Consider the following 15982-nt stretch of genomic DNA (forward strand, 5'->3'; position numbering starts at 1 on the left):
CAAGCAAGCCAGCGTCGGGGCACGGGGCCAGGCTCTGCCGTTTGCCCTCCTGACCCCCCTAGAGGACCTGGGCTGCTGGTGGACACAGGGATGGCACATGCCATGCTTGGGGAGGGGGGGGGAGGGGGAAGGAGAATCACCCATGAGCAGCAGAAAAGGATTTTATTCAAAATTGGAGACTTTGCATGGCTGATCCTTGATCCACAGCTGCCTGTTCCTGAGCCTGGCAGCTGCCTGCAGCACAGTACTTACAGAGATGTTTGCATGGAGCTTGATGAGAAAATGCTTCCTCTTGAAACTCAGTTTGCGAATTTTGGACCAGTTGAATGTGTTGATCTTTGTATTGCCCTGCAAGGACAGACACAGAAGTTAAAGCAGGACGGGGCAAGTCAGAGTTGCAGAAGTACGATGGGCCTGAGCTTGCAGGACATTGCATGAGACCCCGATGCAGCTCTCACTGCTGCTGGGGTCTGAGGAAGGGGCACCAGGATTTGGTGGCTGACCCTCCTCTCCATCAGTTGGTCCCAAAAATGGGAATTGAGATTCAGGGTTTAACTCTGCCCACTGAAGCTATTTGTAAAACTCCAGGATCCCAAGACAAACCTCACAGAGGTGAAGGCAGAGCATCCCATCCATCCCAGCTCATGAGTCAGGTGAGTTAATGCAACATCAGCCCGCCAAAATAAATAAGACCCTCCTCTCTTTTGCTGGGAAGCGTAGCAGAACTCAGCTCACTCCCATACCTTTAGACCCAGCTTAAGCAGTCTGCAAGCGTGCCTTACCCCTCATTATCATTATGCATCTAGACGCAGCCACACAACACTGGTGGCATGGCAGGACCAGGTAAAATTGTGTTTCTCCATGCTGTGGCACCAAGACCCTTTCAGCTTTCTGGGAGAGCCCAGATTTTAATGGGCTCACAGATGCTCTAATCATGCGTGAGGGGTGTTTATGGCTCTGAATAAATAACTGGGTCTGGCAGTGCTAATTATGAACAGCAGACCCACAGTTAGGATTCTCTTTTTTTTCTGCTCTGGCAAGATGTTCCTAGGTTGAAATTAGCCGGTGTGGGAGGCAAGCACTGCTTCACGCTGGCTGTGAGCAAGTCTGTATTTTATTCTGCAGCTACGCCGTGATTACAGCATTATGTAATTGCACAGACGTGAGGTGGCTATTTTCGCTGGAAGATTATACGGTGAACACATGTGACGCAGCCATGTAACCTGTGGTGCTTACACGGCCGTGCTCGCTGTGACAAGGGCCAACAGAGCCGGGGCAGGCACGGCGGCGAGCAGCTGGCACAGATGGGGATGGTGGGGCCAAGCCCCGCAGCAATGTGCCGGAGCATCACCTCCGCACCCAAGGTCTGCTGGGGCATGCTCCCTCTTGTAGGATTTGGGAGGGTTTGGAGCATGCAGTGGGGAGGAGAAGGGTCCCCCCCAAGCAGAGGTGACGTCCCTGGGGAAAGGCCACCCCACCTGGGTGCTGGCAGCCTGCCCCGTGCCCCGGGCTCACCCGCAGGACCAGCACCCCCATGTGTGCCACGGCCAGGTTGATCTGCGTCCCCTCGCCGTCGCTGGCAGGGTGCGGGCGAATCCCGTACATCTCCAGCTTCCTGGCCACATCCAGCAGCTGAATGTCTGACTCAGCCGGCGTCTTCCCGCTGGAGACACAAACACGCCAGGAAGCAACAAGAGTGAGAAGGCAGCTGCTGAAATGGGCTGAAAAAATGCCATTTTGATGTGCATCACTGCCCGCTGATGGGAATGGCCCCGCTGGCAGGTGCCTGTCGGGTGCTTTGGGTGGGCAGCCGTGGTGCGGAGCAGCCCTTACCCATGTCTCCGGTGGTAGTGCATGATCTTGTTGTCCAGGTACTCCTGGTTGGGCAGGTACCTGTGGGTAGCCAGGTGCTGCTGGTCCATCTCCTCGTGGAAGTCGCCCAGCTCAGCTGCAGGGAACATGGGGAGAGCAGGGTTAGGCTGCGAGGGGGTCACTGCAGGGGGAACCCCTGGCTACACAACCAAAGCAAAGCCCCGTTGGGCCCCCCTCCCCAGGGAAGGGGCACCGTCCCTGCGGGCACTCGCCTGCCCTTACACTGCAGCAGGTGGGAGACAAGCAGCGCCGCGCTCTTGTCGCTGCAGGGCAGCTGCCCCAGTGCCAGGTCCTTCTTGATCTGGAGGGTGAAGAGGTACCTGTGGAGGGGGACAGGAACATGCCCCGAGGTGGGGCCGGGCTCAGCAGAGAGCCTGGCGCTGGGCTGAGCCCTGAGGGCTCTGCTGCGGGGGGGCTGTCTGCCCCCGCGCCTCTTCCTGCACTTGCCCATCCCTGCACTTCAGCCCAAGGGATGCAGGTCTGCGGGGTCTCGGGAGGAGCACGCAGCCCCTGCAGAAGGCTGCAGCTGGGCACCACCATGACCAGTATGCCCCTGCCATTGAAATGCCCATTAGTAGGTTTCAGAGTTAACATTCCTTTATGCTTTGTAGGGCATTTGCATCTCTCGGGGCTAATATGTTCTGCAGAATCACTGTCTTAGTTTTATTCTTAGTTCCTGTTCGCAATGCTTTCTCTAAAACGTAAGAGCTAACAATGTCATTTTTAAAAATAAAATTAAAGTTCTTCTTTGAGAACACAGCTTGAGGCAGGAGCTAGACTGAGTAAAGTCAGACTTGGTGCCCAACTGCTAAAGCATTTGGCAGTAAACAAATTGCAGCCTCTTAAGACAGCTGATCCTTCAAGTGGATTTTGTTTAAAAACAGAGGATCAAGAAAAGATACTCCCTCGGTTTTTGTTTTGTAAAGTACAGAACTCTTTAAATACTTAGGATAAGCACTGCTTGCAGACAGGTTCAGGTGGATTAAGATAAGGAATTAAACACATGCTTCACAATTACAAAAATATAGGACTGTGCGGTAAGAAAGTAATAGAACAAGTACTGTACCTGGTCAGCTCTTCTCTCAGATGGCCGGGGTCCACTGGGAAAAATTTCACCATAAATTTGAAAAGAACCTCCTTAGGATCTTAAAACACAACATCTTCATAAGTTTTCTTTTACGTGTCTATTGAGAACATTTACAACTCTCTTCACACATGCTGTCTCCTTACAGAGTAAATTACTCTGGGCCCTTACAAGTCAGGGCTGGAAGCCCAAACGACCTGCCTGCCCAGACCCCCAGCATTACCAGTGGAAGCCAATAGGGAGTTGGGCACCTAAATAATGCTAAAGAGAAAATACCCCAGTAATTCTTTAAATTGCAAAGACCCCTGCCAGGAAGGGGGTTTCCGTGGAGTGGTGCCACGGGTGCTTGTCTGGAGTGTGGCCATCAGCAGGGCTGTGCATTAAATCCAGCCCTCCAAGCACTTGGGATGCAACAGCTCCATAGGACGTTGTTTGGTAATGCTTTTTTGTGGGATGAGTGAGAGCAAGCAGCCAAGCCCAAGGCAAAGAACATGGAGGGAGGGAGGCAATTTTGTAGGCACTGACTGTCCCAGGACACCGTGGGACAGCTCAGGGGCTTCTGGAGCGACAGGGTCCTGCAAGAGCAGGCCAGAAGGGACATCGAAAAAGAAATCGGTGCTTGAAATAATCCCACTTCTGGTGCACCCAGAAACGGGAGGCTCTTTACCAGGCTTTCCCCTTACAGGGAAATTCATGCAAACACTGTACTGCAGCCTCCCTGTCTGTGGCAAATACTGGGGTCATGGCGTCATGCTCTTGACCACCTCCTGGTCATCACATATTTGGGGAAAATATCATTTGGTTCATCGCGGGGGTGGAAATAGGCATAGGCTGAAAGGGGCACTGTGCTAACATTGGTTGTGGCTATGGCAGGGGATGCTGAGCCTGAATTCAGGTCAGGTTCTGCAGCATCTCCGTGCAGCGGCATGGCGGGGGCGGGGGGCTGGAGAGGAGCGGCAGAGCCTGCGAGGCACTCGGCTAACCCTGCTTCATGGCTCACGCCACGCAGGCATCTGGGCTGCTAAGAGCTGCAAAGGGGAAAGGAGGGCATGGGGAGAGCGATGCCTGCCGCTCTGCCAGCACAGCAGTGCGCGCACACGCACGCACGCACGCAGCCGCCCCTGCTCCTCCGCCAAGCTGTCAGGTTATTAACAGCTCAAGACTAAAATGGTGCAGATACCAGATTGCAAAGGCAGTGGTATTTCTACAGGATTTTATACGGACTGTGGTGTCTTTGCAAACAATTCTGCCCAGCCTCATGTTATAAAATGAGCTCAGGTAAATGCTGGAATCCAGAGCCCCTGTCCCCAAACAATAACACTGCACGAATGTGTCTGCGCTAGTGGGCCACTGGCAGTGATTTAGAAGAATTTTATTCTTGAAATACTTACTTTTGACTTGCTTTGTTATGGGTTTTAGTGGATCCAACCAGACCTGAAATAAGGCAATGAAGAACTGGGTGAAAAAACGGCACAAGAGACAGGGAATAAAAGCAGCAGCAGCATGCTAGAATGCAACACAAAAGTGTTGGCCAGCTCAGCTGCTGCAGCAAGCTGTCCCGCTGTGCAGCCTCGCACGGATGGCTACGGGTAAACCCCATGGCCGTGGCTATCACCGGGGCTTTGCCAACCAGCTTGTGGTTCCCCTCGTAACTCCCATTTTCAAGGGTTTTTGTTGAAATTTTCCATCTGGTATTTCAGGGAGGTGCTAGCAAGCCCCCAGCCATGCGAGTGGTCGCTGCGAGGATGCGGCACGGTGCAGCACCGGGGCCCCGCGCCGCGAGCCACACTCACGTGGTTCCCAGCCTGGCTGCGAAACTCCAGCCCAAAGTATTCCTTCTCCGCAAGGTTGAGGTGGCCGCAGGTGAGGTTGAACAGCCCTTTTCCGCAGGATTTTTGCTAGTAAACAAACACACCATGGAAGCAGCGGGTTAGGCAACGCCGACAGCAGCGGTGGTGGGATTTCAGTGAGATGGGGGAGAAGTTTTTGCTCCCTGCCTTCACCCCGAGAGGAGCTGTGGGATTTTTCCGGATCATGCTGCAGCAAAACTTCACTCAATAAATGCTGTTGGCTTGAGCATGTGGGACAGGACAACTGCACGCTGTGTGCCCCTTATCTCTGCTCTTGGAAATCAGATTCCTTCTCATCACTTCTCTCCTTTATTACGGAATGTAAACCAGAAAGGAAAGGAAGAGGAAAGAAATCTTGCTTTTGGCTCACCTTTTGCAACCATCACTGTCCGGGCACCTCTATCCCTGGCAAACCAGTGAGCGATCCCCAGGACAAGCATCCGCCTGAACCAGGGACAGCCTTGCAAATGTGCTCGATTAAGAGCAAACGGGAGCAAACCTCAAACCTGCGCTGCGAGCCTGTGTGCCCCGACAGCTGGTGACCGGATTGCCGGGGACAAGCTACTATTATGGTTAATAGTAATTAACAGCAACAGGACCCTGTGGAGATCCTGTGCCTTGGGCCCTGGGTCATCCGTGCACTTCAGCAATATTAATTAAGTGGCACTACATGCTGATAAGGGAGGCCAGGCTGTAGTTATTCCCGGTAAACAGAAACACTTGGAGGGTGTTTTGCTTGACTTGTTGCCGTGCTGTGTGACACGGCTGGGGAACAACCCGGCAGGCCCCTGACTTTGGAAAATGCTCCAGAAAGCACCAGAAATGAACCTGGCAGTGACCCCAGCAAAAACCCTGCTACTCCTTTATCAACTCGTGCAATGCAGACCAAAAATGAGCGTGGGTTAGTGCAAAAGCAAGCTGGAGCAGAGAGGCTGGGTTAGACAGCTGCTAAATTACGGCATTTCGGGTGATGGAGGTGAAGGCAGGCTGCAGCTCCCCGTGCCAGCGGCTGCTCCCAGCAGGGACGGGAGGGACCCCGGCTGCTGGCGGTGATGCACACTAATAACCACCTTTCACGGCTTCTCCTGGGATGAAATTGCTGGCTCTGTGCTGAAAGGCTGCTGAAAAGTGATAGCGTAATAACAGCATTTGCTCTGCAGCACTCCCGGTTCTCCTCAAAATTACTAGATCACAAGCGTAATTAAAACAATTAAATGTTTCTTTCCAAGCTAGAATTTTCTAGCATGAAAGGCCTTAGCCTTTGTCAGGCAGCCAGGAAAGACAAGCATTTCTTACTGGGTTATTACCCACCACATGTCTGCTGGGAGCGACCCGCTTTCCTCCAAGCCCAGCACTGCCCAGGGCAGTGGAGATGAGCTGCTCCATCCCCAGGAAAACCTGCTCACTGGGGAGAAGCAGCCCTGTGATGCAGGGGATGGTTTAAAAGCAGAAGCTTTCCTCTTGCAGAGTGGTGCTTGCAGGTGCCCCATCCTGGGTTTGTGGGGTACCGGAGGCCCCGACTTGCGCTGCTGCAAGCACCGGGGTACAGTTGTGCTCGGGACTGCATCAGGCAAGAGCAGGGGGCTGTGCCGGAGGAGCGCAGCGCGAGGCAGGAGCATGACATGTGGGGCTGGGCACCCCACGTCCGACCCTAAATGTGCCTTTGATGATGTTGCAGGGCCAGATTAGCACCCACAGGCAGAAACCCCTGTGTGGAAAACGGTGGAAAGGAGAGGCTGTGCTCGCCCCTCCTCTCCACAGTGGAAGCAGCTGGGACTGTAAGCAGGGTAAGAAAGCAAAAGGCACATCCAGAGGAAGACAGCAATGGGTGTGACACAGGGGAACGCTCACACCCGTCCCCAAAGCACACCCTGGCAGCACTTGTGCTCCAATGGCAAAGCCACGTTTCTGCAGCAATCCCCATAGCACGGCTGCTGCAGCCAGGTCTGTGGTTTAGTGGCGAGAGACAGCTCGTGGGATTTGATGTGGTCTTTCCTCACCACCTTGGGAGATGTCCCCTGGTCGGTGTCTTCTGTATGGCCACAGCTGGCATGCAATGACATGCACCAAAAGCCACCAGCCTCAACGCTCCCCATGCCCTCGCTGGACCAGCTCACATGCAGCCAGCTCTCAATGATTTCCCACCTTTCCTCATCATAAGAGACATGAGACCACAGGAGACTTTGTCCTTTGCTCAGCCCCAGAAATTAGTTTTCTGGGTTTGTTTGGTTTGCCTTTTCTTTCTTTTTCTCTTTCCCACTGAATCTTGTCCTGTAGCAAATTCCACTAGCAGAGATGCCCAGGCTTTGTTTGCCCAGGCTGCAAAGTGGTTCGCCCTTTCTGTGATGCTCTGGGAAGGCTCCCGAGGCTGCCCGGGATCAGGGCTGCTTTGTTTAACCTTTTCCAGAGAGAAGAGGAGTGACTTCATGGGCAAGAGCACATGCCAGGTCACAGCTCTAGGAATCCAGGGGGGAAAGAAGAAGGAAGGCAGCTTCGCAATATTTCCTCTCAAGAAACCCATTAAAGGCTGACCTGTGACTGTCCCGGTGCCCTCCCAGGGCAAGGTGCAGGGCTCGCTGGCATAGCTGGCAGCATCCCAGTAAGATCCCACCCATGCCATGGCTCAACCTGGGGTGTTCAGCAAGGAGGACACAACAGGGGACATTCGGAGACGTGCCAGGCCCCCGCCTTCCCCCGCCCTGGGGGCTCAGACTTGGCTTGTCGGCGCCATCCCAGGAATCACCTCCAGCGCCCAGCCAAAGGAAATCCTGGGAGCTCAGTGGCCGCAGAGAAGGTGCCAGGTCCCGGCTGTCGGCGAGGATGGGGATGGAGGCAGAAGCCTTCTCGGGCCAGCACCCAGCACTGGGAGAAGAACTCATTCCCGTGCAAAGCCGGAGTGGAAATGAGACCTCGCTGCACGTGCTGGCAGCTGTGATACCCACATGAGGCAGGTATAGATTCATACACCGAGCGCAAGGCGGAAAGGGAATCAGGCCCACCAGGTTTTCTCTCTTTTGTCCTTTTCCCTCCCATTATACTGAAGTGCCACACATTCAAAAGAGCTTTCCAAAGTCAGGAGAGGTTTAGGAAGAGTTGCTTGAAATATCTGCTCAAAACTTAGCCCAAAGCGGTCCTTTTATGATGGAGAAGTCACTAATTCAACGACGCATTTATCATACCCATAGAGCATCAAATGCATGAAATGCCTAAAAGGGGTTTCCAATACCGTTCCATGCTAAAAAAGGAAATGACCAGTTCCTCTAATGGAAGCTATTTGCTGCAATAACATGTCGTGCAGAGCTATAGTGCTGTAAGTGTTTTGGGCAAATAAGAAAGCAGAGATGGAAAAAAATGCAGCAACATTGTACCAGTATGTTTTAAACTGTCTCTCACTATGCGCTGATCTAATCAATACGAAAAAAAAGGGCATTTTAAAAAATCTAGTCTCATTTTTAAGCTGACTCCAGGTCTAGGATACATTAATCAAACTAAATCAAACAACTTCCATACTGCGCCAAGGGATGGAATTGCTTTACAGTCCTCTTTTGAGCAAAATGCTATCGCAAAGAAATGGAGCAGTGCGTCGGAGACCAAGCAGTTCTCAGCTATGCTATAAAACCAGAGGACAGGACAGTCTAAGAAATGTAATAGGACTTGAAAAAAAACAATTTTATATTAAACGCTCTGGTCCCATAGGAGATGCAGGTAAGTGATAGAACAGATCTACTTGAATTAGCTAATTCAATTGGCTACTGTGATTATCAAATCCTAACCAACAGTAAATGCTCAATCACATTTGTAAAAAGATGTGTTTCTAAGACATAGTCAAGATATATCTAGTTTCAGTTATCTATAGACATATATATAAAAATCTAACACTATAGATATTAATATTTAACATTTAAAACCTATTTCAGAGCTAGCATTTATTAAATGTGAATTATTAATGACTGTGTTGTGGGACACTGTCATGCAGAAAATAAGATACAGTGAGTTTTTTCCCTCAGCTATTCACAAAACGACACAGTTTTCTTTTTCAACTGAAAGGCCAGGAAGAGATGCATGCAGATGTTTCTCACCAGGAGTAATTTGGTTAAATATGCTATTTTTATTCTGTTCCCAGACTTTTCTTCCTTGTTGAATGCTTATACTGGCAGCCAGACAAATGAGAGAAGAACTCGCTACTTGTCAAGAACATCACTTCATATTACCTGATTTCCAAAAGATGACACCAGATGAGTAAGAGCCATTCCTCCTTCTTTATAAATAATGCCAATAAGAGGCGACAGCAGGAGTGTGTTGGTGCTGAAAGACACTTAGCAATCAATCAGCACTACAACCTTTTTTTGGGAGGTTGGGGTTTTTTTGCTTTGTTTTTTTTTGTTGTTGGTTTTTTTAAAGCTGAAAAACAGAAGCTATCAGAGAGCATGCAATACTTCAGAGCTGCCACAACTTCATTAACTAGCACAAAAACCCAATAAGAATGCAATACCCACTTACATCAACTACAAAGATCTTCTGGGAGTCATCCAGAAACTGGACTTTCAGGTGCAGCATCCTCGAGCATGCGGCTGGGCGTGCGGCAGGCGCGGCAGTCCTAGCGATGTGAGCGATGTGCCGGGAAGGGAGTCCTGACTCTTCTTGCACACATAATTTCCCTCTCAGCTGGATGGAGAAGGCTGCAGTCACAGATGTGGAGCGGAGGCTGGAGCAAAGGAACTGAATGCCTGAAAACAATTTAAAAAAAAAAAAATACTGATACCTCCCCTGGTTTAAATATCACCACTGCGTTAAAGGAAATTTTCCCCCTGTGAATTATGGGTGTATTAATAGGGGAAAGGCTGTGCAGCAGCTCTGCAAGAGTGACACTACTGGGGCTGAGATAAACACTGAGCTTTCACAGCTGGCAGTGAGCAATGCAAGGCAAAGCAAGCCCACACTTCATACCGCGGGGTCAGGGAAGAAGATCCGAGCGACTCTCCTGCCAAAGTCACCGAGCAGCGTCACCTTTTCTCTGGTCTGGTTAAGGTGCACTAAAAGAGCCGCTGGCCAGCAGCCGTGCGCTCGGCCGCTGCGGCGAGTCTCACGCTTGCTCCGTGAGGTGGGCAGGTAATGTCCTATCTGCTGAGCAGATGTGTGCAGACCTGGCAATGGGTTGAGGTACTTCGCTGGAGACTGGGAAATGTTTCCAACCGAACTTGAAACCAGGTGGGAGTCCTTGCCGGGGAGGCAGAGGAGGACCTGCTGCTAATTCCTGGCTCGCACCCTGGTTTGGCAGCTTAGTGAAGTCTCACAAGCCTTTGAGACAACCTGGTTCCCGTTTCACACCTGAAAAGCTCACATCCCCACACACTAGCTCATCCTCCAAGTGCCAGAGCCAGCTGCCCACCTCGAAATCCCCAGGGCTCAGCCCTGGCTGCCGGGAGCAGCCTCCCCACGGCGTGGTGGGTGCCTGGGGCTTGCACTCGCGCTGTTTCTCTGTTCTCTGCCCCAGCTAATGCGGGGCCGCGAGGAACCGCCTGACCTTTCTGGCTGCTCTTGTCCGGCAGAGCCCCCCGATCACTGAGCATTTGGACAAAGGCAGAGTTTGGGCAGGAGCCCTCCTCTTGCAGAAATAAATACACTGAGTAGTGCCAAAAGACAGGCGCTGGACTGTTACATGGGATCGTTATTGCTGCTGCTGCTGGAAAAAGCCACAACCATGCATGATCCTGTGGGACCCAGAGGGATGGAAATGCATCCCAGCAAAACGAAAAAGCCACATTAAGTGCTGCAGAGATCTTGCTTGTTGCTTCCTTCCTAGTTTCCAATGAAACATCCACTGTAAGTCACTCCAAGCCATTTGCTGTGGTCCCTTTTATGCTTCCCAAATATTCCTGGGGTTGTCAGGACAGAGTCTGTCAGAGTACACACTTAGCTTGCCGTCTGGACTGCACAGAGGAAAAACGTAGAGCTTTTTAGCTATAGAAAAACTTATTAGTCTTCTACTGACCAGGACAAAAAAGAAGCATAAAAGTTAAAGCAAATCTGCTTTTCTGTGTGAATCTGCTCCATAAAGAAGCTGAGCTCATCTTCTGCCAGTGGCCAGGAGGGGCTGTCTGTACCGAGCGTCCGAGGACCAAATTCCCAGTGCTGCCCTTGGCCCAGAGTCGGAGCTCTTTGTGTCACGGGAGAAGGGCGATGTCACGTACAAACCATCTGGGGGGGCTGAGTGCACTTTCTCTCTGCAGTTTTAAATGTTCATGCCATCAAATATTGATGGGTATCGAGGAGAAAAGCAGCACTCCTGTGAGCGTCCCACCCGTCGCTGGCACGGCTCCGCCGCAGCACTGGGAGCACAGCAGGAGCACTGGACCGGCAGGAAGGATGCACGGGGTGTGATGGAGGAGACCCCAGAAGAAGCCAAACTTCCCTGCTACAGGCTTTCCTGGCATGCTGGGGGCACCGACCCTGGGCTCCATGGATGCTATTAGAAGCCGAGCACCGGCCAGCGTGGTCGTGGGTGGAAGAAAAGGGGGTTTTTTCCCTACTGTGGCATGAAGGAAGAGGACTGTGTTGGGTTTATCAGGGCCTTTAGCCACCCTGAAGAGGCATTCATGCAGACAGTGTGGAGCCAGCAAAGGCAAACAAGGTAAATGAGGGCTTTTTTGGAGTAGGAGAGTAAGGGATGGCCAGAAGAGATGTGACCTGGGACATGGGGATTGTTGCTGAGAGCAGAGAAGATCCACTGCCTCAGCAAAGAGACCCATTTTACCCCCATCTATCATCTCCTTCCTTCTGGAGGCAACTTTGGGGCTGGCGGGAGCAGGACACATGGGGAGCACCAGCAGCCCAGGAGGAGCAATCCTGGCTCCCAGTCTGAGTCAGTGCTGACCTCCAGCCAGACATGTATGTCCTCCTTATCCACGGGAGCAGAGAATAATGTGCAAATGGTGCGGGAAAGCATGGAAAAGGTGAAGAGTGAGTGCAGCCGTACTGGCAGGCAGGGAGGGGACCCCGAGCAGCAGCAATGGAGCACGGCATGGTCTGAGCAGCAGCACGTCGGAGTGAGTACTGCTTCAGGGCCATGTTTGCTCGGCCCGTGATTTTTAATAGTCTGGACCCCATTACCACCATCCTGCATTGCACCAGCTCTCCCAGGGAAGACTTCAGTCCACCAAGTGCATCCGACCCCTTATTAGGCTGGATGGTATTGCCTTGAATCAGGGTCTTCTTCAGCCTCTCAGACACCCTGGTGTTTGCCAGGATGGACTGAGCACAGCAAGAAACAAGAAGTCTCCTTCATCCCAAACCCCACTGCCCCTTTTCCAAGCTGAATTTTCATGCTGGTCTTTAGGGTTTGCTCGTTTGTTCCCCTGCCGGCCCCGGAAGCGGGGGGAGCCCGCAGGATGTCTGACGGAGAGCTGAGTCACTGCGGTTACGCTCCACGGAGCCTCCCGAAACGGTGAGCCACCAGCACCGGGCAGCGAGCGAGTTCAGCAGTCTTCCTCCAAAAGGGCTCACTTTGGGCCCTGGGGATGGGCGAGGAAACGCCCCAAATGTCCCCAGTCCCTCCCCAAGTCACTCCTGAGAGAGCAGCGGGCTCTGAGAGAGTGAACTCTGGCAGAGAAGGTGCGTAACGTGTGTGGGTACCTGCGGCTGCGAGGGCAGGCTCCCGGCAGAGGCAGGGCAGAAGTGCCCGGCCACCAAGGGACCGCACGCTGCTCCCCCTGCATCACTGTGGTCACAGCTCTAGCGCTGCAGTACCATGTGCTTTGTCATGCTTATCTTCAAATTCGGTTTAGAGGAAAGGAAAAGAAGATGGCTAGATAAAGTCATGGAATAGAGATCTGCCAGGGGATTTTAAACACCATAGTCCAAAAGGCAAGAACCCGTACCCGGCTCATGGCTGAGAAGGAGAAGCACTCACCCTGTTTTTCACACTCAAAGCGTTTGCTATTGGCAGCTGCCGGAGACAGGGACTCACCTAGGCAGACTTTGGTCTGTGGTGGCCTTTCATACACTTACATTAGACCTCCTCTACCTCAGCTGGAGCTGCTTGGAGAACATCCACATCCACTTCTCACCCAGCCATAGCCCTCCCCAACTGCAGGGCCAGCGAGCAACAGGGCTGCTTACCAGCCAGCGCTGGGAGCAGGCTCAGGCACAGCCAAAGTCCTTCTGAACAGCACTAGGCACACGAGAGGAATATCATCAGCTGGTTAATAAATCCAAGACACAGCACCAATACTGCAAAACAGGGAAATGTCTTTCCAGAATAGGGAACCTACAACGGTCGTGCTGCCACACCAAAAGGAATTGTTTCACTCTCAGCTGGGGTCCTGGCTTAGGTACTAGTTGCTTTAAATTTTTTTATAAAATACCCCCCCAAAAAAGGTATTTTCAAAAAACAAGGCCTGAAAGAACTGAGTTTGTTTGGCTTAAAAAGAGAAGAAAGAGGGAACAAAGGTCTCCTGATACATGCGGGACCATTCCAGAGGGACAGGTTGGCTGTGCTCCCAATCTATGGGGAAAACAAAGAAATTGCAGGAAAGATCTGAGTTAGGTCCTAGGAAAGACCCTTAAACTATGACGCAGGAGAAATACTGGAGCAGGCTGGAAAAACCAGGGACGACTCAGACACAAAGTCTGCTAGGGACGGTCCAGGCACATTTGGTCCTGCCTTTAAACCTTTAACAATGACTATCATTTTTCATTCACTTCCCAAGTCATATTATATCTTGAGCATATCTCAACAGCTACAGTTGACTCGCCAAGTCCTGCCCATCTAAAAACTTCTCCCCCAGAACCATTCTGTTTATTGAATATAACAAACAATGATGCATTTCCGCAAAATTTTGCTTGCCAAACATCACCTAAATAGTCTGACATCACGATGCTGTAACTTATTACTCATAAGTAATTGCTGGGAAAATGGAAATTGCATTTTTAATTTCGTGGTTTAGGTGGGGTTTGCCCATTAGCTTCCAACTGCGGGATCAGGCTTCTCTGACCAGCACTTTGTTTTGATATCAGAAGGTGACATTACGCAGCAGCATTTTTTCTCCAATTTGCCCCAATCCTGCCCAAGAACATCCTACTGTGGTGCCTCCTCACCTCGCCAGCATTCCCACTGAGAGCTGTATTTACGGCAATGCAACATCATAAATATTACTCTCTGAAAGCAGCTCCACAGACACCCTGGTGTTCGTCAGCACTAATAACTTGTCTGCAAAACTGGATGAGACCGACAGGAGGGGAGCAGCTTCTGTGCATGAACGCTGACAGAAGAAGTGAAGGGGAACACCCCTAGCATTAGGCTGGAAATTAAGCCAAGCTTAGAGAAGAATTGCACCCTCTGACAATCTCACACCGGCTGGTGGTTCCAGTACAGGTGATGACACGATTACACACTAGCTATACAAATTATTTGCAGCAGTGCTCAGCTGGTAAGGATTACAAGATAAACAGGGGCAGGGGTTTTGGGAGCGGTTCGGCTGCTGTGCAGGCAGCTCTCCTGCAGGCAGGCATCCCAGCAAAACCAGCAGATCCGAGTTCAGTACAACTTGCAGGCACGTGTGTGGGAGCAGAGCGTGACCCTGACGTGGTGAGAAGCATGGTGCCATTTCAGCTGCTAGACCCGGTTGCAATAATAATAAAAAAAGAAATAGGTTTAGCTGAGTTTAAGCACTAAGCCAAATTAAAAGTCAATTGCCCTAATGTCCCTGCTTTTTTTTTTTTAATAAACGTTTCTGATGCTCAAGGAAGCAGAGTCATATAAAATCTTATTCTTGTGATTATATTTTTATTTCAGCTTCAGCAGCTGAGGAAATGGGTCTTTTTACCTACCTGTAATAACAAAGTAGGAAATTATAGATAACCTCTATTATGCACGAAAGACTCCAAATACGATTGCAATTCCAGACACCCGACAAATTAACTGTAAGAGCAAAAATTTCTCTGAAGTCCTGTTAAGATATACTCACACCATGCTACCAAAGTCCTGAAATATAAATTTATTTCTATCTATCTCTTCTGTTTTCAACCTGTGCAGAACGGTGCTTGATTTCCAGGGACAGAGCTCAGCCCCGCTTTGAGGACTATTCCCAGGACGACCCAGATCTTTGCTTCCAAGCTCCCTCTCCTGGTGGTTGTGCCCAACGACAAATACAGGTGACAATTCAGTTTGCAGGGATGAGCAACTCAGTACAGCAATAACACGCTCTATCATGCATCGATGTATACTGTTGATTTTTCTTCCTTTTTCAGGTTTTATATGCTACATAAAAACTACTACCAGGCACCGAAGAAGGCAGTTTGTTGTAAGCAAATGCAAACGGTAGCACAAGCTATACAAGAAACTAAATAATAGCCTGATTCTGGTATTATCCAGAAGACAACATTATCTCATTTTTAATATGCCAGTTGCGCTCTGTTGTTGGCACAGCTATATAAAAAACACTCAGTCATGCTTAATTCAAACAGATCACTGTGAAGACACGAGAAAGCAATTTATACAGAGAAAGAAAGCCTCATGACTGTATCGAGTCAAAGGAGCGCTGATGCCTCCAAAGACTCGGGCATCTCTTAGCATTAGTCATTTCCAGCTAGGGAGATGCATCTTACTGCATCTATGTAGTAGTACAAAGCACAGGACTTGCATATACTGTCCTTAATTTATTTCAAGCATGAACTGTTCCTGGTCCACTTGCATATCCCCACGCCAACAAGATAAAGCAGTGTAAGCTTACCTGTAATCCTGAGACAAGGTCTCTGGATGCCCAGGCTCTCTGTCCTCGCTAGTGCTGTCAGGAAGTCAAACCAATCAATCAACCCCCTCCCTAAGGCTCTCCATGAGTCACGTGCAGATCTTTCCTAAGTTGTGCCCCAAGGAAAAAGACTTAGACCTGTGCTGGTTTTGGCTGGGATAGTTTTCTTCGCAGTTGCTAGTATGAGGCTATGTTTTGGATTTGTGCTCAAAACAGTGTTGATAACACAGGGGTGTTTCAGTCACTGCTGAGCAGCGCTCACACAGAGTCAAGGCCTTTTCTGCTTCTCACCCCACCCCACCAGCGAGGAGACTGGGGCTGCACAAGAACTTGGGAGGGGACAGAGCCGGGACAGCTGACCCCAACTGACCAATGGGCTATTCCATACCATATGACGTCATGCTCAGCATATAAAGCTGGGGGAAGAG

At 50.7% G+C, this 15982-nt stretch overlaps 1 protein-coding gene across 1 annotated transcript in view; it reads right to left on the reverse strand.

The window, feature by feature from the left end:
• Nucleotides 1-9363, reverse strand: part of FRMD7 (FERM domain containing 7) — a gene marked incomplete at its 3' end in the record, with an annotated part of 10004 nt that extends 641 nt beyond the window's left edge. The window contains exons 1-8 of the mRNA XM_009576797.1: nucleotides 9307-9363; nucleotides 4750-4854; nucleotides 4348-4390; nucleotides 2939-3017; nucleotides 2095-2192; nucleotides 1834-1948; nucleotides 1516-1663; nucleotides 253-348 (exon numbers count right to left, since the gene is read on the reverse strand). Of these exons, the coding sequence (XP_009575092.1) occupies nucleotides 253-348; nucleotides 1516-1663; nucleotides 1834-1948; nucleotides 2095-2192; nucleotides 2939-3017; nucleotides 4348-4390; nucleotides 4750-4854; nucleotides 9307-9363 (741 nt within the window). The remainder of the gene's footprint in view (nucleotides 1-252; nucleotides 349-1515; nucleotides 1664-1833; nucleotides 1949-2094; nucleotides 2193-2938; nucleotides 3018-4347; nucleotides 4391-4749; nucleotides 4855-9306) is intronic.
• Between the last annotated feature and the right edge of the window lie 6619 nt (nucleotides 9364-15982).

Source organism: Fulmarus glacialis, unplaced genomic scaffold, assembly GCF_000690835.1.
Source record: "Fulmarus glacialis isolate BGI_N327 unplaced genomic scaffold, ASM69083v1 scaffold36694, whole genome shotgun sequence".
Taxonomy (NCBI): domain Eukaryota; kingdom Metazoa; phylum Chordata; class Aves; order Procellariiformes; family Procellariidae; genus Fulmarus; species Fulmarus glacialis.